We start from the raw sequence: 25,309 nt of genomic DNA on the forward strand, positions 1-25,309 counted from the left end.
GTGTGACTGTGGGATAGCAGGTATAGTAGGGAGAGATGTGTCTATAGTAACAGTGGGATAATAGTCTCTGGGAAGGGAGTGTGACTGTGGGATAGCAGGTATAGTAGGGAGAGATGGTGTCTATAGTAACAGTGGATAATAGTCTGAGGGAAACTAATTAAAAAGCTATTTAATGTAGTTAAGTTACAATTATAGTTAGCAGTAGAACAGATGAGTGAGTGAATCAAGCAAACAATCTCATGACTGTGTATAAATGGGTTAAGGATTCCTGGAGCAGCAGCAGCAAGTGAATCTGTGTCTGTATGTGACAGTTGACACAATGATGCCGACAGGCCAGGCTAAATGTCAGTTCTCATTACTGCACTAAACAAGCAAAACAGTGACAGGTTTCCCTTCATTAAGGCTGGGATTGCTGCAGAAAAGGCCAGCACACAAGGGACCAGCTGGAATCTCATTGCTGAACTCAGAGATGGGCCTGGCAAATTCCCTCGTATGTTCCGTTAGGATGGCACTCCTTGTAGGAAAACTGGCCAAACTCCATGTGCACACGCAGCATTTGTTTTGTATAGGCTGGGAGGGGAGGAACAGCTAAAGCAAGGCCAGAATACATGACCGACAGTCAGCTGCTACTCTGGGCTAGACAATGGCACCATTGAGAAGATCGGCCTTTGCTAGAGTGCAGTCTAATAGAGTGCGGTGTGTAATGTTCAGCTACTAATTACTCACAGCATGGCACATATACTGGCAAAGCCATACAACTTCATATACTGGCCTTATCCCACACAAACTCTGGCAACCCCCCCAAATCCGAATCCTGCTGAAAAAGGCCGAATCCTGGATTCAGTGCATCCCTAGTTTAAATATATTGCTACTTTAATTCCTATGCACTTGTATGAAACGCCAGTTTTGTGTTACCAAATCTATCCAGTTTCCAATAAATATCCTAATTAAACCTCTTGCTTCATGCCAAGCTTTATCATTCTCTAACAAATATGGCAGCTACGTAAACAATGAGCTTCAGGATCAGTCCCAAACTGAATCCCAGGCATCACTGCATTATATTCACCCTTTTTCCGGACCAGTTTGGGTCAACAACCCGAACATACAATATACAACTGATTGGTTGCCATGGGTTACTGCTCAGATGCAAATCTGCCCGGGGTTTATGAAGACCCCCAGAGCAACAATTTCTGAAAAGGCATGGCAGTATATCACTTAAGAAGAACTAAACCCCCTTGAAGGAAAACTGTACCCCCCTAAATTAATACTTAAGCAACAGATCATTTGATATAAACTAAGTGGCATATTAAAGAATCTTACCAAACTGGTAAATATATCAGTAAATATTGTCCTTTTACATCTCTTGCCTTTAACCGCCATTTTGTGATGGTCTGTGTGCTGCCTCAGAGATCACCTGACCAGAAATACTGCAACTCCAACAGGAAGAGATCACCTGACCAGAAATACTGCAGCTCTAACTGTAACAGGAAGAGATCACCTGACCAGAAATACTGCAGCTCTAACTGTAACAGGAAGAGATCACCTGACCAGAAATACTGCAGCTCTAACTGTAACAGGAAGAGATCACCTGACCAGAAATACTGCAGCTCTAACTGTAACAGGAAGAGATCATCTGACCAAAAATACTGCAGCTCTAACTGTAATAGGAAGAGATCACCTGACCAGAAATACTGCAGCTCTAACTGTAACAGGAAGAGATCACCTGACCAGAAATACTGCAGCTCTAACTGTAACAGGAAGAGATCACCTGACCAGAAATACTGCAGCTCTAACTGTAACAGGAAGAGATCACCTGACCAGAAATGCTGCAGCTCTAACTGTAACAGGAAGAAGTGTTGAAGCAAAAGACGGAACTCGGTCTGTTAATTGGATCATGTGACCTAACATGTATGCTTTGTTTGTGTGCACCATGAATTCTACAATCCCAAGGGACGGCCCTTATTTTTTATTCATGATTACCCAATGGCACATACTACTTATAAAGTATATTATGAAAATGGTTTATTTCCATGAAGCGGGATATTTTATGCAATTTATTTTTATAGAAACCTACATTGTTTGGGGGGGGGGTATCGTTTTCCTTTAAGATAGTACCCCATCACCTTCCCTCCATAGTAAATTTCCCTTGCATCAACGTTGACATATTCAACGCAGCAAACCTCATGGGCTCCATTGTCAGTACCTTCGGATTCCTCGCGTAAGTCGGGGCAGGCTGATATTCGTACTCCGGAGATCTCCAAGAGGATCTAAAGATAACAAAGAGAGTGCCCATGGGCTACTCTGCACAAATATGCCAACACTAATGCCAGGGACACTTCAAGAAAGGTACTATGGAGGGAGAAAGCAGGGAAGGGGGCTTTTGCTTAACTGAGGCTTAGTTCTCCTTTAACAAAATGACCTTTATATTGTACAGATCACTCTGCACTGGAAATAGCAGCACTGCTTGAATCTGCAGGAGGCGATCAGCTGAGACAAGCCCATCGCTGCTCTAGTTTTCCTTCCCTGGAGATATCATGGAGACCATTAAATAGCTCGGTTTCAGTTGATGCAAGAAATCCTTCTCAAGCAGACTGACATTTGTCTCAGTTAAAGGGGAACTATCGCAAAAAAAAATAATATAAGCTTCATCATGCTGAAATAAGAAACTTTCTAAATACAATCAATTAAATATTCTGTACTGTTTCTGAAATATCCCAATCCCATATCACTATCCCTCTCTCGGCATCTGTTTCTCATCATACTCTCTTCATGCAGCAGTTGGGTGTCAGATATTCATTGACAGTTAGATCCAAAATATCTTATGGGGGTTCCTTTCCTAGCAGATAAATTAGAACTCACTCAAATAACTGATTCCAGTACAAACAAAATAACTGCCTTTTGCACAAATCCTGCATGTAGAGAGACATGATGTCTGGTGAGTTTAATAGAGTGACCTCTAATAAATAAAGACTATAATCATTCGTTTAAATGCACGCCAACCCGCCCACAGACGTTATGTCACTTCCTGAATTTTGTTTTCGTAATCTTATGACCATAGTCTTTATGTTAATATTTACTTTCGACCGACCATTCTCTGCCAAACGAAGATATCCTTTCAGATAGTACTCTGTGTTAATGATGGATCGCCCGTACTTAACGAACGATCGATCGCCGATCATTCGTCACTGCACGACTTTATCTGTACATGTATGGCCACCTTCAGATCCAATATATAGGGGGGCTCCTTTCCTAGCAGATGAATTAGAGCTCACTCAAATAACGGATTCCAGTACAAACAAAATCTAACAAAATAACTGCCTTTTGCACAAATTCTGCAAGTAGAGAGACATGATGTCTGGTGAATTTAATAGAGTGAGCTCTTATACATCTTTTAGGCAAAAGGAGCCTCCTATAAGATATGATTGCATTTAGAAAATTTCTTATTTTAGTATTCTGAAACTAACATTAAAGGAAAACTATACGCCCCAAACAATGTAGGTCTCTATAAAAAGATATTGCATAAAACAGCTCATATGTAAAACCCTGCTTCATGGAAAGAAACCATTTTCATAATAATATACTTTTCTAGTAGTTTGTGCCACTGGGTAATCATAAATAGAAAATTGCCATTTTAAAAAATAGGGACCTCCCCCTGGGATCGTAGGATTCGCTGTGCACACAAACATACCAACAAAACATACTTGTTAGGTCACATGAGCCAATTAACAGACAGAGCTCTGTCGTTTGCTTCAACACTTCTTCTGGTTACAGTTGGACCTGCAGTATTTCTGGTCACGGCATCTCTTCCTTTTACAGCTGCAGTACTAGGTGATCTCTTCCTGTCAGTTAGAACTGCAGTATTTCTGGTCAGTTGATCTCTTCCTGTTCCAGTTCGAGCTGCAGTATTTCTGGTCAGGCGATCTCTTCCTGTTACAGTTAGAGCTGCAGTATTTCTGGTCAGGCGATCTCTTCCTGTTACAGTTAGAGCTGCAGTATTTCTGGTCAAGTGATCTCTTCCTGTTACAGTTAGAGCTGCAGTATTTCTGGTCAGGTGATCTCTTCCTGTTACAGTTAGAGCTGCAGTATTTCTGGTCAGGTGATCTCTTCCTGTTACAGTTAGAGCTGCAGTATTTCTGGTCAGGTGATCTCTTCCTGTTACAGTTAGAGCTGCAGTATTTCTGGTCAGGTGATCTCTTCCTGTTACAGTTAGAGCTGTAGTATTTCTGGTCAGGTGATCTCTTCCTGTTACAGTTAGAGCTGCAGTATTTCTGGTCAGGTGATCTCTTCCTGTTACAGTTAGAGCTGCAGTTTTCTGGTCAGGTGATCTCTTCCTGTTACAGTTAGAGCTGCAGTTTTCTGGTCAGGTGATCTCTTCCTGTTACAGTTAGAGCTGCAGTATTTCTGGTCAGGTGATCTCTTCCTGTTACAGTTAGAGCTGCAGTATTTATGGTCAGGTGATCTCTGAGGCAGCACACAGACCATCACGAAATGGTGGCCCAAGGCAAGAGATGTAAAAGGGCAATATTTACTTAAATATATATACCAGTTTGGTAAGATTATTTAATACACCACTTAATATGATATAAACTGTTGCTTAAGTGTTCATTTTGGGGGGTATAGTTTTCCTTCAAGTTTTCATTTTCGCGATAGTTCCCCTTTAAGAAAATCCTCATTAACCCTGTGATGGCAACAGGACTAAAGACCACATCAGCCTTTATTCTTCGTGCCACCTTGCTAACTGGCAGCAGAAGGAATGGCAAGGCAAAGTATACCGCACTGTATCACTGTATTCACTACCTCCCACAGGCCTTCAGCTTGTGTTTATGTTTCTGCACAAAGAACTTAATCACAGGACCACCTGCAATGTTCCATGTACAGAGGAAGATACTCTGCACTGTGCCAATATCAATACTTGTGGGGCAACAACTTAAAGGGGTGGTTCATCTTTAAGATAACTTTTAGTATTATAGAGTGGCCAATTCTAAGCAACTTTTCAATTGATCTTCATTATTTCATTTATATAGTTTTTTTTTTTTACAATTATTTGCCTTTTTTCTTCCAACTCTTTACAGCTTTCAAATGGGAGTCACTGACCCCTATTAAAAAACAAATGCTCTGTTAGGCTACACATTTATTGTTATTGCTACTTTTTATCACTCTTGCTCTTCATTACAGCTTTCTCTTCTATTTCTCCCATCTTATTCCAGTCTCTTATTCAAATCAATGCACGGTTGCTAGAGGAATTTGACCACGGCAACCAGATGGCTGAAACTGCAAACTGGAGAGCTGCTGCTTAAGAAGCTAAATAACTCAATAACCAATTGGAACCCATCACTGAATATCACACTCTACATCATACTAACAGTTAGCTCAATGGTCAAAAGGCCTCTTCAGGCAGCAACGTAACAAATGTAAATGACCCTTTCCAATAAATGGATATTAATCCTGCCATGTTGTGATGTAATCCTGTGATGTTGTCTAGAATGAATGCCATAAATTAAAGTCAGCAAGGTTGTTTTCATTTTCTGGATAATTTTTTTTGATGAGAGAAAAGAGGCACCAAAGAACATACCTTCCCAAGAAAACTTAAAAATTGCTAATTAATAAGTAAAATACATTCATTTTTATCCCAAACGTATCAATATTCAAAAGTACCACATGATGCTTTCAGACATTACCATACTATGTTTGGAGTATTACCTTACACTGCCTGGCTGAATTGTGCTTAGTACAGGGGATACCTATGCTGCCATAGTTTTATGGGATCTCTCTGTACAGACTATGAGCAAACTTAGGGACTGTTCCTGCTGAATTGTGCTTAGTACAGGGAATACCTATGCTGCCATAGTTTTATGGGATCTCTCTGTACAGACTATGAGCAAATTTAGGGGACTGTTCCTGCTGAATTGTGCTTAGTACAGGGAATACCTATGTACCATAGTTTTATGGGATCTCTCTGTACAGACTATGAGCAAACTTAAGGGACTGTTCCTTCTGAATTGTGCTTAGTACAGGGAATACCTATGCTGCCATAGTTTTATGGGATCTCTCTGTACAGACTATGAGCAAATTTAGGGGACTGTTCCTGCTGAATTGTGCTTAGTACAGGGAATACCTATGCTGCCATAGTTTTATGGGATCTCTCTGTACAGACTATGAGCAAACTTAGGGGACTGTTCCTGCTGAATTGTGCTTAGTACATGGAATACCTATGCTGCCATAGTTTTATGGGATCTCTCTGTACAGACTATGAGCAAATTTAGGGGACTGTTCCTGCTGAATTGTGCTTAGTACAGGGAATACCTATGCTGCCATAGTTTTATGGGATCTCTCTGTACAGACTATGAGCAAACTTAGGGGACTGTTCCTGCTGAATTGTGCTTAGTACAGGGAATACCTATGCTGCCATAGTTTTATGGGATCTCTCTGTACAGACTATGAGCAAACTTAGGGGACTGTTCCTGCTGAATTGTGCTTAGTACATGGAATGCCTATGCTGCCATAGTTTTATGGGGTCTCTCTGTACAGACTATGAGCAAACTTAGTGGCTGTACCTGCTGAATTGTGCTTATTTCAGAGGAATATCAAGCTGATATAGTTTTATTGTATTGCTCCTGCTAATTCAAAACCTTGAGTATTCTATATTTGACATTTTCTGATTTAATTTATAATCTACTTTATAATAGGAAGTCTACGTGAGGTTGTGCCTGTTTTACATAGACAAAACCTTTCCGAGTGGCCAACTCATGGAGAGTAGGGTTGACTTGACTGCTGGGGGGGGGGGGTTGATATCAGTCCAACTTGCAGTACAGCAGTAAAGAGTGACTGAAGTTTATCAGAGCACGAGTCAAATGACTGGGGGCACCTGGGAAACTGACAATATTTCTAGCCACATGTCAGATTTCAAAATTAAACATTAAAAAAAAAAAAAATCTCTTTGCTCTTTTGAAAAAACAGATTTCAGTGCAGAGTCTGCTGGATCAACACTATTAACTGATGTGTTTTGAAAAAAAAAAAAAGTTTTCCCGTGACAGATTCCCTTTAAATTAGCTGATTGTTGCAGACTGCACTGGTACCTGCACAGCAAAGTTGAACCCAAATGCTTTCCTTTGCTCCTTTTATTGTGTACTACTCTCATGAGCAGAGAACAGTCATTTTCTCTTTCCTTCCTGAGCAGGGCAAGAACAAGCCCTCTCGCACGCCCTTCACATTAAGTCCCTCTCTCAATGAGAGTCCAGGAAATCTCCTGTAACTGCAGTTTTCCTTCCCTGTCCCATCAACTACTTCTAATCTTCAGTCTGACAGAGTTTCCCAAATCCCTGCAACCATACAACGCTCAGTGCAGGCCCACAATGCATTGTTATACACCATAAAGGACAAGGAAAGGCAAATTCAATGTTGCTGCACACAGTTTTTAGGTTTTGCAGGGATCTCTTCCCACACATGAACAGTATAAAGTACCCCCTATTGTAAAATATAAGGATATTATAAGTCAGAGAGGAGTTCCATGACCGAGGTTACTTCTAATATCCTCATATTTCCAACAAGGGGCACTTTATTTATTATAATAATTTAGGGAGTCATGTGACAAAAATGACATCACTTAGCTCCGTTAATAACGGATGACATCACTAAGCACTGTTTGCATAGTGAATAAAGTAACCCTTATTGTAAAATATATAGTGAATAAAGTACCCCCTCTTGTAAAATATAAGGATATTATAAGTTACCGAGGAGTTTCATGACCATATAAAAACACGAGGCCGAAGGCCGAGCTATACAGGTCATGGTACTCCCAGGTAACTTCTAATATCCTCATATTTTACAATTGGGGATACTTTATTTATTATAATACACAAATTTCAGTGAGTAGTGTGACAGAAATGACATCAGAACTCACCATTTATAACTGGTGACATCAGAACTCACTATTTATAAGGATATAATTTACAAGATATTCATGGCTTTTGTGTATTATAAGGATATTATAGTCACAGAGGAGTTCCGAAGGCCGAGTGCTTTTATACAGGTCATGGAACTCCGAGGTTACTTGTAATATTCTTATATTTTCCAACAAGGGGTACTTTATTAGAATACACAAGTTTTAGTGAGTCATGTGACAGAAATGACGATCACTACTCACCGTTTTTAACTAATTACATCACTAGTCACCATTTATAAGGATATTATTTACAGGATAGTCATGATTTTTGTGTATTATGATATAAGACAAAAGCCATAAATAACTTGTAAATTAGATACTTTTAAACGGTGACTAGTGATGTCATCAGATATAAATGGTGAGTAATGATGTCATTTCTGTTACACGACTCACTGAAAAGTGTGTATTATAATAAATAAAGTACCCCCTGTTGCAAAATATGAGGATATTAGAAGTTACCTCGGAGTTCCATGACCTTGGCCTCGTACTTTTATATGGTCATGAAACTCCTCAGTAACTTATAATATCCTTATATTTTACAAGAGGGGGTACTTTATTCACTATATGTATATATATATATATATATATCAAGCTCATGTAGTTGGTTCCATTCAGGTAAAATCAATCAGTCCTGTTCTGAAAAGAAGGCAGAACTCAGGCCAAAAAAAAAACAGTATAATAAACAGAGATTCTGTAAGAAAAACCCCAACAATCTGCTGACTCTGGTCTGGAAAATCTAGACGGTATCACTGCAGAGTTATTCATACAGTTCCTACGAGTAACATAAATGGGGAAATTATACAGACACCAAAATTAAAGAACAGAAACAAAATATTGGGTAATGTTGCCAAACCCAAAAAGCTTGATGACTTCACTGCTCTAGTAGTGATTTGGGGCAATAGCGCCCCTCTTATTTCAAGCACCTTTTTGGATCTCTGAGCAGTAAGATCCCGGAGACGTCACAGTGCTACTGGCTAACATACCGTCCAACAAAATAGGTAGCCGTTATCCAGAATGCTTGGCACCTGGGGTCTTCCGTATAAGGGATCTTTCCATTATTTGGATTGTCTCCAATTAGGATTTGGATGAAGTACTACTACGGTTTTATTATTACAGAGGAAAAGGAAATCATTTTTAAAAATTTGAATGGTTTGATTCAAATGGAATCTACGGGAGATGGCCCTTGCCAGAGCTTTCTGGATAACGGGTCCCATGTCTGAACTACTGCAGGCCCCCCATCCTGTTCCTTTCTCATGCCTAGGGAAGCAACTGGGGCTGCAGATCCTCAATGTCGGCACCAACCTAGTTATACTTATGAGAGGAAATATCTTTAACTATTCATAGGTTTTGTACTACAGTCCTATTGTAACTGGGCTGGAATATTTAAGGGCTTTACTTGGCCTTTAAAGCAAGAATCCTGCCAGAAAAATACTTGCCCCTATAATAAGGTAAACCCTTTACACTCTAGATAAAAGACCACAGTCCTGTCAACCCCAACTGAGACTAAACCATTTTCAGCAACATCTTTATATAGGTATGGGACCCATTATGCAGAAACACTCAGGACCTGGGCTTTTCTGGATAATAGATCTATGTGTACTTTGGATCTTCATGCCTTAAGTCTACTAAAAAATAATGTAAACATTAATTAATTTCAATAGGCAGGTTTGCCTCCAATCCACTATTTTTGATTCGGCCAAGCCCCCAAATCCTTCGCGAAAGATTTGGCTGAATACCAAACCCTATGCGAATTAGGATTCGGAATGGTATTCCGCTGATTTGCATATGCAAATTAGGGGTGGGAAACAGAAAACATTTTTTACTTTCTTGTTTTGTGACAAAAAGTCACAAAAAGTCGTCCGAATCCTGCTGAAAAAGGCCAAATCACAATCCGAATTCTGGATGAGGAGCATCCTTGAAATTTTTAATTATTTGGCTAAATTGAAGTCTATGGGAGATGGCTTTCCTGTAATTCCGGATAACAGATCCCGTAATTGTACCATGATGGAAAATATCCTCTGCCAATGCACTATATGTGCCAATTTATATTGTATATTGGCTGCTATTGGCTGCTGCTCAAATTATTCTAGGTAACCTTTTGCGGGTCTGGCACGTTCAAGTTGGCTACTGCACAAAATCTTCCAGGTCTTCCGCATCCGCGACCCTAGCACTGTCGAAACCCACATTTATAGACTTGCACCCACAGCGCCCCTTTTATGAAGTCACTGCAGAGCGGGTGCTAGTCTATAACTAGAGGGGAACAGTAGGTCAAGTGCGGGTCGAGAATTTATCGACCCTCACACCAATAGTACCTTTCCCTCTTGTAATAAAGCATTTAAAGCATGGCGGCCATTTAGGTCCAACTCCATGGCATGATAACAGCACAGGCAACAGTATTGGGAACTTTTGCCATTGCCTCAGCAATGCACCTGAAATTGGGAATCTAGTAAAAACTGCCGCACAGGTGGAGAATGCTGAGAAAGTTCGACCCAGCATAAACCGAGTACAACTCGAATTGTTTGGTCATACATAACGTACACTATTTAGTGAATGGAGGCGCTCCCATATCAGCCTTCTGCTCCAAACTTCCCCAACCTCCGGCCCCTGCCCTCCACCTTAGGTGGTCTCATATTACACCGCCACCAGAATAACACCATCTGTAAGGCGGAGGTAAGGTAGAAACAATAAAGACAAAAAGGCAGGATAAAACAGCAGTCGAGATGGGCTGAAAATTGACTATAAATGGCTCACTATGGAAACGGAAGTTTTTCTAAAGAACCACCAGCGCTATTCATGTGGCATATGGATGCCGGGGGAGATTGTGCTTGTTGCAAGTAGAACACAAACATGGCTCATTCACAAGCTTAATTGGGCAATTTCATCTTTTCACTCTCGGGTTTAATACTCCGGTAAAAGCGAGCATTATCCCCGCTATGAAAGTATCACTTGTGTCTGTGGGTACCCCCGCTCTAGGCCTCAGCTTGGCCACTTCATGGGCATTAGCTTACATATGGCAATCGTGATTAGATCTGGCGATACATACTGTATATGGATACAAACATAATCAAGAGCTTAAAAAAAAAACAAAAAAAAAAAAAAAACAGCAAAACGGAGGTTAAAAAATAAAACTAAAAGTCATCAAATATTTGGGTAGCAACTGATGCACTCTCCTGTGGACCTGGCTGGCACTGTTGCTTAGCAACAGCCACTAGTCAAGCTGGCCATAGATAAAGATTTTTAAAAGATCTTTTCGCTATCATTAGACCAAGCTTATATTGAAACGATCGTTTGTATGTACGATTTGTCCATCAACTAAAAAGAACGTTTCAAGCGAACCAGTCTAGCCAGGAAAACTGAGGGCAGCTGCCTGCTTGGCCCTGAAAACAATTGGACAATAGATAGATTTTCGATGAAAATTTCCTGCCCGATGTCGGACGAAAAATCGTTAGATGCACGATCGTTCAATTCCCACTTACCTCACAATAATTTGACGGATTGGTTGGATGGCACTAAAATCGGTTGTTCATCAAAGAAGAGTCTTTGCGTCTATGGGGGCCTTGAAATGAATAGCGTGACATCTAGCTGGAGGTCTACAAACCAGGAAACAACTGTCTCTTAAGATAATGACGAGGGCTTTGTTGACCATACAACCAAAAATCGCCTACCCTTGTCGGTAGGGAAAACGGCAGCGGGTTTTATATACTTTTACGGACACAATGGTAGAAATATGAATGAACTGCAATGGAAGCCCATTTTCCTATGTTTTGTCACCCACTATTTCATGAAGACCACAAAGTCCATTGCCCTGAGGCTCAAGGAACATGTAGACAAGCCAGAGAGTACAAAGCCATAAAAGTGGGGAAGGTATTGTCAAGCTTAGAGCTCAAGAGCTATGTTGGACTATAAGCATGGTTGCACACAAAAGAAGCTTCTCCTCGGTCCATGCAGCATCGATTGCTAGCGGCATTGTCTGGTTCAAACCTCCAGTAGGATTGCGGGCTCTGTTAGGCCCTACCTTCATCCGTGGAACCAATTTTACGGTTAAAGGTGCCCTGTTACAGGCGAGTGACAAAGCACTGGGTGTCTCACAACAAGTCAAAACACCAAGTCCCTAATGGGATCATCTGCTGTGCCCAGTGCTGCACCCAGAGAAAAGATCTTATTGGTGCCACCCAGAAGCAGTTTAGGCAAGGGTTGAAGTGAGAATCCCTTGCTGGGGCAGCAATTAGGTGCCATCAGGGCTTTATTTTGACATTTGTCATTGTAGTAAAATGCTGAGCTCTAACATAGATCTAATAAGGTAGCCATACTCAAGGGCAGACTCTGAATGATGGAGAACCCTGCTGGATACCATGCAAGCTACCCATTTAAATCCGCTCTATGATAGTCCCCCACAATCCAAAATATACTTATGTTAGTAATGCTAAACGCAGGTGGAACGCAACATGTTGGGTCCATTGCTTCTTGCATCTGTGTTAGTACGGGTCCCTTTACATAAATAAAATGCGTACTGTTCCTTCCTTATCTCCCCTGTACCTGAGAGCAGGTTTAATGCTAGTCTGTACAAGCCCTTATGAGTGGGTTGACCCAAAACCCAAAAGTTGTGGTGGATTTGAGCCAAGGAGGTGAGCACCAGGTGCAACCAGGGGCCCTCCTCTTTCGTGATGTTACAGTTCTGACTCCTCTCTTATGATGGCTCATCCCACCCATATATGCAGGTACAGGTCATCAAGTAGATGAGGGCTTTGGGCTGGGTTCAAGGTGGCCATATATGTAACAATTACAAAAGAAGTTTCCAGGAAAGATCAAAATTTTCCAGCCAGCCTGATCGATGAGCCGACTGATATCCAAGTCTTCGATACACACAAAGAATATCATAGGAAAATTATTTACGTACAATATTATTGGTACGTCTGTGGCCTCCTTTAAGGTGGCCATATACAGGCCAATAAAAGCTGCCAACAGACCGAGACGGCAGCTTATTGGCACATGTATGGGGCCACCCGACGGGCTTCCCCAATCAATATCTGGCCAAAAGTCGGGCAGATGTCGATTGGGTTAAAAATACAGTCGGATCGTGGACCGTATCTTTCGTTGATGTAGTCCCGCAATCCGACGCCCTAGGGGCCCACGATCGGATCAGTCCGATATCGCCCACCTCAAAGTGGGCATATCTGGGATCTCTCTGTGTATGGCTACCTTTAGACTGAGAAATATCTGAACCACTCATTTCTTTCACAAGTTAATAGGGGCAGCTTCAGGCACTTGGACTCATGTTTTGAATGGTGGTGTTTCCACCTTCCCAGACCCCTTTCCCAAACGACATTGACATAAAAGCGAACCCAAGTGCCTTTTCTTGACCTAAAGGCGGCCAGACACTGAAAGATCCACTTGTTTGGCGAGGTCAGCAAACAAGTGGATTTTACCCCCAATATCCCCACCATGAAGATCATCCGATTGTTTGGTTTTGGTGCAAAACGTTCAAATCACCATGACCTGAACAATATCTGGTGGTACCAGCTCATTCAAGCATTTCTTGTTCACATTTGGCAGAAGTATTAGAGCTGCAGGTGAGTATGAAGAATAGTAACCACCACATGATCCATTGGCCAAAGGTTAGTGCGGTTGTAAGGACTGGTTGTGTCCCCTCCCTCCATCCCAGTTCACCCTGGGGAATTGCCTTTTATCAAATTGGAGCTGGGTGTGACTCTCAGTTGTTTCTTTATGAACATTACTCAAGTGCACACAATCAGGAAATATCCAGAACTATACAATATGGGTGTTAAAGCCCAACTTGTAAAGAAACAGAGGAACCTGGTCAACAGAGGGATTGAATGGTGGACGTAATAGATCTACAGACCTGGGGAAGTAACATATGAACCCTATGCCATTATAAAATGTTAAGGGCACCTTTTCTTGCCCTTTAAAACACCATCCGGTTTGAGACACCTGTCGAACATCTCAATGAAACGCTTGCAAAGAAACAGAAGTAAACAAACGTATAAACCAGCTTCTTCTGTTGCCGGGGGGGGTCACTTCAAACAACACGAGACCAATTGCAAAGATGTTGAGAACACTTTAATCAACGACACGGCCGTCCTAACGCAGGGAGCTGTAGTTTTGCAAGATCTGAAAAACCTGCTCATTCCACCAGTTACAGCCCAAGTAAATTCACAAGAAGGCCTATGAGATCAGCGGATATCGCGTATACGTAACCGATTCAACGCCTTTTCTCCCATAAACAAACATACATGAAGCCCCCCTGAGTCAATCCCCCTCCTTACCCGCAGCGCAGACAAGTCGATGTCATCCAAACTCCGAGCTGGGGGGTCCGATGCCATGATCTCAAGCTTGTGTGTGTGACGTCACAGTGCACACGGGTTAATGGGGTCACATGGGTCGTTGCCAACAGACAGATTCACACACGATTGCTTGTGCTAGTGGCACATTTTAGTCCAGAAACAGTGATACACACACACACACTACAGATACACAATCAGAGGGATGATCTACGTGTGCATCCACTGCAGCAACACTAAGACAGACTCATGAGACACACACACACTGCAGCTCCCCAGTCAGACGAGATGCTCAGTGTCGCACGCTACAAGGCATACCGGGCGCCCCGAGGCGACAGTGAAACACACACAAACTGCAGTGAGTCACATGCTGCAGAGCAAAGCAAATGCAACCTCCCACAGCCACACAAAAGTAACACACCCACACTATAGAGCTGCAGCGGCCGCACACAATCACACAGCCCTCTGTCTGTACCTACCCACCAGCTGCAGCACTTACACAACACCCACACACTCACGGCCTGCACACTCACACACACACCACCTGTCAGCTCCCATGCACACAGGGGTCACACACACACAACACCACAGGCCTGGCCAAGCACTTGTATGTACACAACTCCCAGGAGCAGCACACAACTCCCCCACTGACAAGAACTAGCAGCACTCACAAACTCCCACTCCTACACTAATCCCACACACAGACACGCCCACCTCAGGTGCCCACAGCCACGCCCACTCAAAAAAGACACAGCCACTGGCAGCCTGTAATGTTCCCTCCAGAGCAGGTGTCACAGGTAGAGGGGGAGCGAGCAGGCCCGAGTTCCAAGCGCAGTGTAAAAAAAAAAAAAAAAACGGCTTTGGGTAATCTCAATGCTCCCCCCGTATAAACATTTGGTATCTCCCTTCAGCAGTGAAAGTCTACAGATCCAGGTCAAGTTCAATCCTGTCCTGGGGGTGGGGTTGCTCCCTGTGAGGTAGCGATATCCCTCTTCTCCTCACGGATACACTTCCGTCCACGGGTCCGTCCACTAATGACGAGCCTTCCTCCCACGTTTCTCCTCTCTCCCTTTACCCGTATAATCCGATTAACGCGCGAGGCCGCACCTGGGACGTGTCACGCGCACCAGGGTCCGCGCGCTGCACCTGGGAGGATCCCGCGCAACAGCTCAACCCCAGCGATTGGTGGGAAACGAAGTCACGTGACTGTCAACCGCATTGAGAATACTGAGGCAGCACCTGAGGCATAGAAGGAAAGCTGTGGTTTAAAAAAAAAGGGGGGTGGCTAAAGACACCTGGGCGTGGTTTATGCGTCTTCTGAAGGTTGGGTGGAGATTCCCAGAGCGTGAGACTGTGACAGAGACAGAGAAGGCGTGGCAATGTTCTTGAGAGTTGAACAGCGGCCATATTGGAAGATGGCAAAAATGTTTCTTGAGGAAAGTGTGTTTTGCGAATAAAAATGATCTGTATAGAGTTGTGACCCGCCTCTAATGCTTTCTGTTCCTTTATACGATTACTGAATCCCAGAAACTTTCTTCTCGTGTCATAAATCTCCTTCCAAAAAAGAAATATATGTCCCAACCTCCCATTTCAACTGTATTTATAGATAAAAGTTCACTTTCAGTAGGTCCAAGCCTGAGCAACTTTTCTATTGGTCTTCTTTGTTTATTTTTTATAGTTTTTAAATGATTTGCATTTCTTGTCTGTCTCTTTCCAGCTTTCAAATGGGCAGGGCCGGCCTTAGGCCTCAGGGCAGCACAGATAATATTTCCCTCAGCACATGATGCTGCCTGGCCTGCCCCCAACTTTGAGAGTTCAGCCCATTCCCAAATCCATAGGTCCAGCCCACCCCCAACTCTGAAGCCAGCCTATCCCCCAACTCTCATAGGGCCACGCCGGCCAGGCGCCCCAGTAACCCAGCCAGCCGTGGCACCCCTTCCACCGCGCGTGCAGGAAGTACGCACGCATGCGCGCTGACTGACCCGTCACCCCCTTCCGGTATGCTCTCCTGTACGCGCATGCATGACCACGCGCACAAACAGCACGCAGGACTGCAGAGGAGAGGAGCGCACTCAGCCGGACTAGGGGTAGGAAGCGGAGAAAGGTACGCCCTCCAAGCTTTGCGCCCTAGGCACGTGCCTACTCTGCCTACCCCTAGTTCTGGCCCTGAGGCCCAGCTTTCCTCCAACCTTGATAGGCCCTGCCTGCCCCCAATCCAACCAAGCCTGCTCCCAAGCTGAATCGGCCCAGCCCCAAACTAATTGGCCCAGTCCACTCTCCTATTTCCTCCCTCTCTCTCTTACCCTGTGTGCCCCTATTATGTGCCCCTATTTCATCCCTCTCACTCTCTTACCTTCTCTGCCCCTTTCCTTTCTATTTTGTGCCTGTATGCCCTTATTTTCCTAAATACTTGGTGTGTCAGTAGCCAGCAACACTTTGTCTAGGGGCCCCGCCAACATGGTCCCAATTGGGCCCCACATTTGATAGGATCAGCCCTGCAAATGGGGGTCACTGACCCCATCTAAAAAACAAATGCTCTGTAAGGCTACAAATGTATTGTTATTGTTACTTTTTACATACCTCCCAACATTTTGAAAGTAAAAAGAGGGACAAAAAAAAATTTTCTGCACGTAGTGCAGTAATTTTTTGGCCACACCCCATAATTACCATGTTTGTTTTACAAAATTAGGCAGGTTATGAAAGTTTGAAAATATTTCTCCTTATCTAAACTGTGTTTTTGTTTTTTAAAATTGTTACAAAGTATCTTATTTGCACCTGTTAGCTGTTCTGGGCTCTCTGCTAAAAGCCAATTAAGTGAGAAACTTTGTTTCTTTTTCTGGCTGTTCAGTGCAGAGAAAAGAGGGACTTTCCAGTACAAATGAGGGACTGCGGGTTGAGCTGTCAAAAGAGGGACTGTCCCTCCGAAAAAGGGACAGTTGGGAGGTATGCTTTTTATTACTCATCTTTCTATTCAGGCCTCTCCTATTCATATTCCAGTCTCTTTTTCATATTAATACCTGATTGCTAGGGGAATTTGGATCCTGGCAAAGATGGCTGAAATTACAAACTGAAGAGCTGCTGAATAAAAAGCTAAATAAGTCAAAAACCAAAAATAATAAAAAATGAAAACCAATTGCAAATTGTCTCAGAATATCCCTCTCTACATCATACTAACAGTTGACTCTCCTCTGAAGAGTGACAGCATGGGATCCTTCCTCAAAGCAACTCTCAAAAGATCTGAAAACAAAGATTGTTCAGTGTCATGGTTTAGGGGAAGGCTACAAAAAGCTATCTCAGAGGTTTAAACTGTCAGTTCAACTGTAAGGAATGTAATGAGGAAATGGCAGCCACAGGCACAGTTGCTGTAAAACCCAGGTCTGGCAGGCCAAGAAAAATACAGGAGCGACATATGCGGAGGATTGTGAGAATGTTACAGACAAGCCAAAGATCATCTCCAAAGACCTACAAGAACATCTTGCTGCAGATGCAGGTGTATCTGTACATCGTTCTACATTGCAGGGCCCCATACGACAAAATTTCCTGGGACCCCTGGACTGCGCCCATCGCAACCCCCACCTAGAGGTCTGCCCCCACCCCACAGGTCCACCCCCTACCACACAGTAATAAAAAAAAAAAAACATTGGTGGCTAGGATTCCCACATTTTGATAAAAAAATATTGGTGGTCAGGGCCCCCCATAAAAAAAACATTTGTGGTCAGGGCCCCCCATTAAAAATATTGGTGGCTAGGACCCCACATGGTAAAAAAAAAAAAAAAAATTGGTGGCCAGCCCCCCCCCCCACTTTATAAGAACATTGGTGGCAAGAACCCCCCTTAAACATCCATGTAAAAAAATGTAAGAAGTTTGAAAAAATAAATTGGTGCCCAGGGCCCCACCACACAACAGGGACCACAAAGGGTTAACTTTAGGGGGGGCCCTGCCATGTTACACTTACTTCATTAGTGTGGCCCACCTGCTGTCAGTGAGCTGCCAACTACAGAAGGGAGGAGGGGAGCACTGGTGGCTGCATCTTCTTCCATTGACAGCATTTTGCTCCCTTATTGGTCACAGCATTTTAAGTCCCGGTAAAGCTGCATGGTGATTGGATGAGCTGGAGGGGAAGTTCAAACCTCAGCTATCCAATCCCTGAGCAGCTCAACCGGGACTTAAACTCTGTGACCAATAAGGAAAAGTAATGGACAGAAGATGCCTCCACCTGTGCTCCTGCCCTCAGCTCTCAGAAAGCAGAGGGGCCCGACTAATCAAGTAAGTGTGGCATGGCCTGGCCCCCCTTACCCTCGGCCCCACCTACAACTCTCCCCCCTGTCACCCCCTGATGGCTGCCCTGATGGCAGGGGGATGAGAAAGAAGCCCTTTCTGCACTCACACAAACACAGTCGCCTGTTGTATGGAAAAGCTCATTTAGACAAGACAGTCATTTTGGAACAAAGTGCTTTGGACTGATGAGACAAAAATGTAGTTATTTGGTCATAACAAAAAGCACTTTGCATGGCGGAAGAAGAACACGGCATTCCAAGAAAAACACCTGCTACCGACTGTCACATTTGGTGGAGGTCCCATCATGCTGTGGGGCTGTGTGGCTAGTTCAGGGACTACAGTTCAGGGAATTTAACCCAATATCAATAAATTCTTAAGGATAATGTTCAAGCATCAGTCACAAAGTTGAAGTTCCGCTGCAGGGATTGGATATTCCAACAAGACAATGACCCTTAACACACTTGGAAATCTACAAAGACATTTATGCAGAGGGACAAGTACAATATTCTGGAGTCCCCCAGACGTGAATATCATGGAAAATCTATGGGATGATTTGAAGCAGACTGTCCATGCTCGGCAGCCATCACATTTAACTGAACTGGAGAGATTTTGTATGGACGAATGGTCAGAAATAGCCACATCCAGAATCCAGACACTCATCAAAGTCTATAGGAGGCGTCTAGAGGCTGTTACATTTGCAAAAGGAGCTCAACTAAGTATTGATGTAATATCTCTGTTGGGGTGCCCAAATTTTTGCACCTGTCTAATTTTGTTATGATGCATATTGTATATTTTCTGTTAATCCAATAAACTTTATGTCACTGCTGAAATACTACTGTTTCCATAAGGCAAGTTATATATTAAAAGGAAGTTGCTACTTTGAACTGTTTAGACCCCCGCTCCATTGTAAACCCCCCTATACCCCGCCATGCACTTCTTGCACCCACTGCAATCCGATTCCCCTGGAGGGAGGGGAGAGAGGAGCAAACTGAGCATGCTCAAGCCCTAGCCCTGGAGGTTTAAGCTGAAAACAGGAAGTCTGATACAGAAGCCCATGAGTACACAATAGAAGGAAAGAAATGTGATGTTTCTTTTGACAGAGGACTCAGAGCAGCATTACTTTGAGGGTTTACTGGTGTTTTTATATAGACCTTTCTGATAAAGCTTTCTTAATTTTAGCTTTTACTTCTCCTTTAATCCCTGCTGTGAATCACAGCAGAGGAGCAGATGGGAATATGCTAGAACGATGCTATCAGTTTATTTTCCTCTTTTTTTCTGGGTAGGCTATCAAATGCATTTAAATGAATATAATACTAGAATTCAATCTCATAGGTTAAGAGCTACTTCAAAGTCTCTGATTAAAGATTAACTTCTGATTAAAGGAGACTACAAACAGCCTCCCGTGTCTTTCAAATGAAGTGCTTGAATTGTTGTGTATGTGTATAGAGAGGGGCCAAGTGAGGACAGACAGTCACAATGACCAGGAATTGAGCAGCAGGAAACCATTTTCCAAATCCATGAGAAATTTACTGGGGTATTGATAGGATTTATTGCTTGGTTGTTTATGTTCTTTTTATCCTGTTTTTCTTGTTTCCTTTAGGGCAGAGACACACGTGGAGATTCAGGGAGATTAGATGCCCGGCGACAAATCAGCTCTTCTTTGGGCGACTTATTTCCCTGAACTGACTGACTGAAGCTAAATCACCGGCAGGATGGCCCTCGTTTTCTGAAGTAGCCCAAACTTTCCTCGTGAGGCAAAAACGAATCGCTCCAAGTGCCAACCCGCCCCCGATTTAGATTCTAGCCGGCGGGAAGGCAGTTCGGAGAGATTAGTCGCCAGAAGAAGAGGCGATTTGCCGCCGGGCGACTAAATCTCCCTGAATCTCCACAATGTCTCTGCCATTAGTGTTATATTAGCAGCAGTGGGGCATATAAGAACAGAGACACAGACCCACAGACTGGCTAATGGAGGCTCACGAGTAGAGAGATCCCAGTGGTAGCTGTTTAATTGCCATATATACATATGCAAAACAGTATATTCTCCTCTCTGTTTAGGGCATGAGACTCTTTAAACCAGTTCTGTCGCTGGCCATTCACTTTGAATCTTCTCTTTCTAAGGGGAACCAGCGGGAAACTCCAGTGACAATGAGCATCTCCAACATGACTCAAGCTTCTCGTCATGACTCATCGTCATATATTCCATGCCATCAAAGAGACCTCTGCTTTATCCTATTCTGCAGCACTAGGCAGATTTATTGACATGGCTTTGATTTTAACCCTTGAAATATCTTTCTGTAAATGTGTTGTTATTCATGGTATCTCATGTTGTGTCAGACTCATGTTGTGTCAGACTCATGTTCTGTCAGACTGGGGTTTGATCTTGGGACCTCTTGATCATTGGCTGCTTGCCCTAACCACTGGGCCAGGAGAGCAGCCAGCAAGTTCTTATTTGCTTTTATGCTGGGTCTCAGGGTTAGTTGTTTCACCCCAGCTTCTTTGTTGGTGGGTTGGGGTCAGCCAATCAGGACTGACCTTGCCCTGTACAAAGCAGCCCTCCTCACCACCAGCCTTGAGCATTCTGTTAGGGATGGGTAGGGGGTGCTGAGGAGGCAGAGGTAGGAAAGGGTGATGAGGGCAAACAGTCAGGGCAGTGGACTAGACAGAGCAGGACAGGAAAGTGTGGGCGTAGAGGCAGAATTAGAACTGGAACAGGACAGGCTGTTGATGGTGGTCCTCTGTAGGTGCAGCGCATTAAGAGACTAATACCCATCTGGTGATATTTAGTTCGACCAATCCAGTCATCATGGGGCTTTCAACTGATTTTCTGGTTACTGTTATATTGGATCAGCTACCTACCTAACTCTACCTCTACTTCTGTCTTCTGTTACTTCTCTTTATAGAGTTTCTGCTCCACCATGTAAAAGGAACAATGTGATGACTTTTATAAAAGAAAAACAGCCTTCAGTGCTAGTAACTATCCTAATGTCAGAGACTATGATTGTGCTGTTGAGCTCCTACCTTGTACTGTCCAACCTCTTGGTAGAACATATTCTATTCCCTGGTTCGACCAGGTTAGATAATTGCAAGGTCATTGCCACCTTTATTGTCCTTATTTTGTCTTTATAGTCCTACATTTTATATTTGGATGTGGATAAAAACGAAGATTGAAAATAAATTATGCAAAATGTTGTTTTTCTTTTAATCTATGTCATGAAATTTCAGGAACCGGAGATCACTTGAGTTGAAAAACAACTTTAATTTGACACGAGCTGTGTGGATTCTGAACTCACAAGAAGTAAGAACCCTGAAAAAAGGAATCACAGAGTTTTTATAGAATTGTTAATAGGGAGATTCCACTCCATAGCACAGAAAAACAAAGAACTGCTCTAACAGCCAAACAGATGGCTCTGCCCTCAAGGCCAGGGTATTAGTGAGCAAGGCTAGATTCAGGACAGAATCAATCCAATTCTGTTTTTTTTTTTAAATTTTATTCTCTCTCCCGTTATAAATATTTGAATACAGTAAAAATAAAAGGGTATTTGGCCTTGGGACTAGATGGGCTAACTGGAAGCAATACTAAATTTTAAAACTATAGTTGTTTTTAATTCAGAGAATTTAATGATGGCATCATGGTTTATTTTTATGTATTTTGCTAAATTACATTATTCTTTTAGCATTTGTGAGTCAATTACTTTGTGTTACAGTGTGGACAGTGACTGTAGGAACCACAACAGTTCCAGGTTATATAAGTCAATTTGGACTCACAGGAGCATGCCTTGAGCAGAATAATTGTATGAACAATGAAAGCTGCAGGAAGCCCCCAGTAGAGAGAAAATGTGATTATTTCTGATACTCAGCATTTACAGAGTATTGATAATTATTCTGCTAAAGACAGACTGTTGTTAGAGAGAGCGGACTCTTGCCACCGGCTTTGGAATCATTGAGGGGCTGAACAGATACATTTGATATAAGCACTGATGGGTTTTAACGGTTCTGCACAGTCATCAAATGATGGATCCCCTTGTTATTAAGCAATGAGATTTGGGCACGTGTATAGAGCGGTTTTGCACTGCTTCCAACTCTTCCCGTATGACAGCAGGCACTCTCTGAAAGTGCTTCTTAATCTCAGCGAGTAGCTGCTGGGCTTCACTAAAAGCTTAATGTGCAGGTTTAATGTTTAGAATGATGGCAGCCATGGAGGATACAAACAGTCGGAACCTTCTGAATTACTCACCGGTATTGATCCACCGCTGCTCCTTTCCTGCAGATTAGAGACATTTTACACTCACAAACACGCAATTAGGGATTAGTCAAAACATATACTGTAAAGTGGAGATGCTTTCAGAAACCACAGATGTACCATTGAGAGGGTTATTTATTGAAGCCCGAATGTTAAAAACTTAAAAAAATTTAGTTTTTTTTTAATAAAAAATCAAAATTTTTAGTGGGGAAAAAACCCTTACATTTTTCAAAATGTATTATACCCCGAAGCTGCAAAAAGTCCAAATCCGAAAATCCAGACCTGATCTCAGACCTACTGATAGGGTTGCCACCTTTTCTGGAAAAAAAATACCGGGCTTCCTATACATTTATCTTTTTTCCCTATTAATAACATTGGGATCATATCACATCACTGGCCTTCCTATATATTTCTCTTTATTCCCTATTAATAACATTGGGATCACTGACCTTCCTATATATTTATCTTTATTCCCTATTAATAACATTGGATCACTGACCTTCCTATATATTTATCTTTATTCCCTATTAATAACATTGGGATCACTGACCTTCCTATATATTTATCTTTATTCCCTATTAAAAAAATTGGGATCAACCATCATTTTTACCGGCCAGGTGCCAACCTTTCCTGCTGAGGTTGACTATAAGTCAATGGGAGAGGTCTCTATCCTAATTAGAAGTTATTGCGGTCTGCGCTAGGTTTAGCCCTGAAAATCCGATCATGTCTGGCTTTTTGGGCAAAAATATGAAAAAATAGCAAAATTCGGGAAAAAAGCCAGGAAAAATTGTACGATACAATTTTTAGTACGATTTTTAATCATAGGCTTATTTTTTCCCCTGAAACGCATAAGGCGATGTGGATCCATCTACTGTTGTAATAAATACTCTCTTTACCTGAAGTGCCACCTATCTGTTTTGTATTGCTATATGCACAGTTGGGGCACTTGTGGCTGAGCACCTGGGATTTCAGTGGAACTGAGTGGACGAGAAAAACTCGTGAGGGGTGAGTCTGGAGCGGCTACTGTTTCTGATCCAGCCCATTACTCTGTTGTTCTTGCTTGTTCCCTGCCTGGTTCCTGTTTTGTTCCTTCCTTTGATTCCTGGTTCCTGATCTCTGAGTCCTTGCCTTGTTCCTGTGCCCTTGTTTCTGATCCCTGCCTGTTTTCCATTGATCTGATGGTACTGACTTTGGCTTGTTCTCTGTTATATCCTTTGTCTGCAACCTGCCCCTGACCGCAGCCTGTCTACCTGACTTCCCTTGTTTGCTGCCTCTCCAGACTTCCGGTATGTTAACGGACTTTGCTTACTAGCCGTCTGCCTCTGACTACTGGCCTGGTAAAAGGACTTGTTATTTTGTTGCCTTACATTATATTGCTACTCTGTTTTCTGCTTCTTCAATAAATGACCATATCATCTGCCTATTATCATGCTCCATTCCTGCATTACCCCCGTTATACAGCACATAGGCTCTTCCCTGCCAGCCACACACCTGTGGCAATACCTGATAGTTTCAAAGAAAAGTCAAACTTATACACCAGAATATTTCAGGTTTCTGTTAAAATATATCACATTTAACATGTTATATTTAGAATACTTATATTTTCCTCCATTATATAATAACGCAGTGGTCCCTGTCTATCTATCTATCTATCTATCTATCTATCTATCTATCTATCTATCATCTATCTATCTATCTATCATCTATCTATCTATCTATCTATCTATCTATCTATCTATCATCTATCTATCTATCTATCTATCTATTTATCTATCTATCTATTATATATCTATCATCTATCTATCTATCTATCTATCTATCTATCTATCTATCTATCTATCTATCTATTATATATCTATCATCTATCTATCCATCCATCTCTGCTAAAGCCCAGAAGATTAACGAGCTAGAGGGGACACTAGAAGGTCATTGATTGCTAGACAAGATAAATCATCCTTGAAGGCAGCATTGATCAGAAGGAGTCACACGTTCCTTTTGAGGAAGCTCCTTAAAATAAATAATAAAAAAGACATACATACCCTATGGCAGTGGTCCCCAACCAGTAGCTCGCGAGCAACATGTTGCTCTCCAACCCCTTGGATGTTGCTCTCAGGGTCCTAAAAGCAGGTGATTATTTTTGAATTTCAAGCTTGAAAGCAAGTTTTAATTGCATAAAAACTAAGTATAGTGCCAAGTAGAGCCCCTTGTTGGCTGCCTGTCAACATAGGGGCTACCAAATAGCCAATCACAGCACTTATTTGGCACCCCAAGGGACTTTTTCATGTTTGTGTTGCTCCCCAACTCTTTTTACATTTGAATGTGGCTCGCAGGTAAAAAAGGTTGGGGACCACTGCCCTATGGCTATGGTTGATTGCTTCTCACAGGGCTCTAAAATAGAAGCTCACACATCTTTGTGATACTGTAATGGAGTCTGAGCTGGGATCCCAAAATGGTGACCAAGATGGCGTCCAAGATGGTGGCTCCCTGGTTCCTCACGGACGCAGCCGGATGACGCCGACCTCTTCCCGCACTCGGATTGGTCGCCGGCGA

The 25,309-nt window shown here is 42.6% G+C and overlaps 1 protein-coding gene across 13 annotated transcripts in view; it reads right to left on the reverse strand.

Annotated features, from left to right (window-relative positions):
- The window catches only part of LOC108703545 (misshapen-like kinase 1), a 77,109-nt gene extending 61,631 nt beyond the window's left edge, over positions 1–15,478 (reverse strand). For 6 of the 13 annotated variants that reach the window (XM_041588966.1, XM_041588972.1, XM_041588971.1 and 3 more), the window contains exon 1: positions 14,227–15,477. In XM_041588966.1, coding sequence (XP_041444900.1) covers positions 14,227–14,283 — 57 coding nt within the window. In that variant the 5' untranslated portion in view covers positions 14,284–15,477. Of the gene's footprint in view, positions 1–14,226 lie in introns of all 13 variants that reach the window. The other 7 variants (XM_018239727.2, XM_018239728.2, XM_018239725.2 and 4 more) reach the window with 2 other exon arrangements.
- Between the last annotated feature and the right edge of the window lie 9,831 nt (positions 15,479–25,309).

Source organism: Xenopus laevis, chromosome 3S (genome assembly GCF_017654675.1).
Source record: "Xenopus laevis strain J_2021 chromosome 3S, Xenopus_laevis_v10.1, whole genome shotgun sequence".
In the NCBI taxonomy this organism is placed as follows: Eukaryota; Metazoa; Chordata; class Amphibia; order Anura; family Pipidae; genus Xenopus; species Xenopus laevis.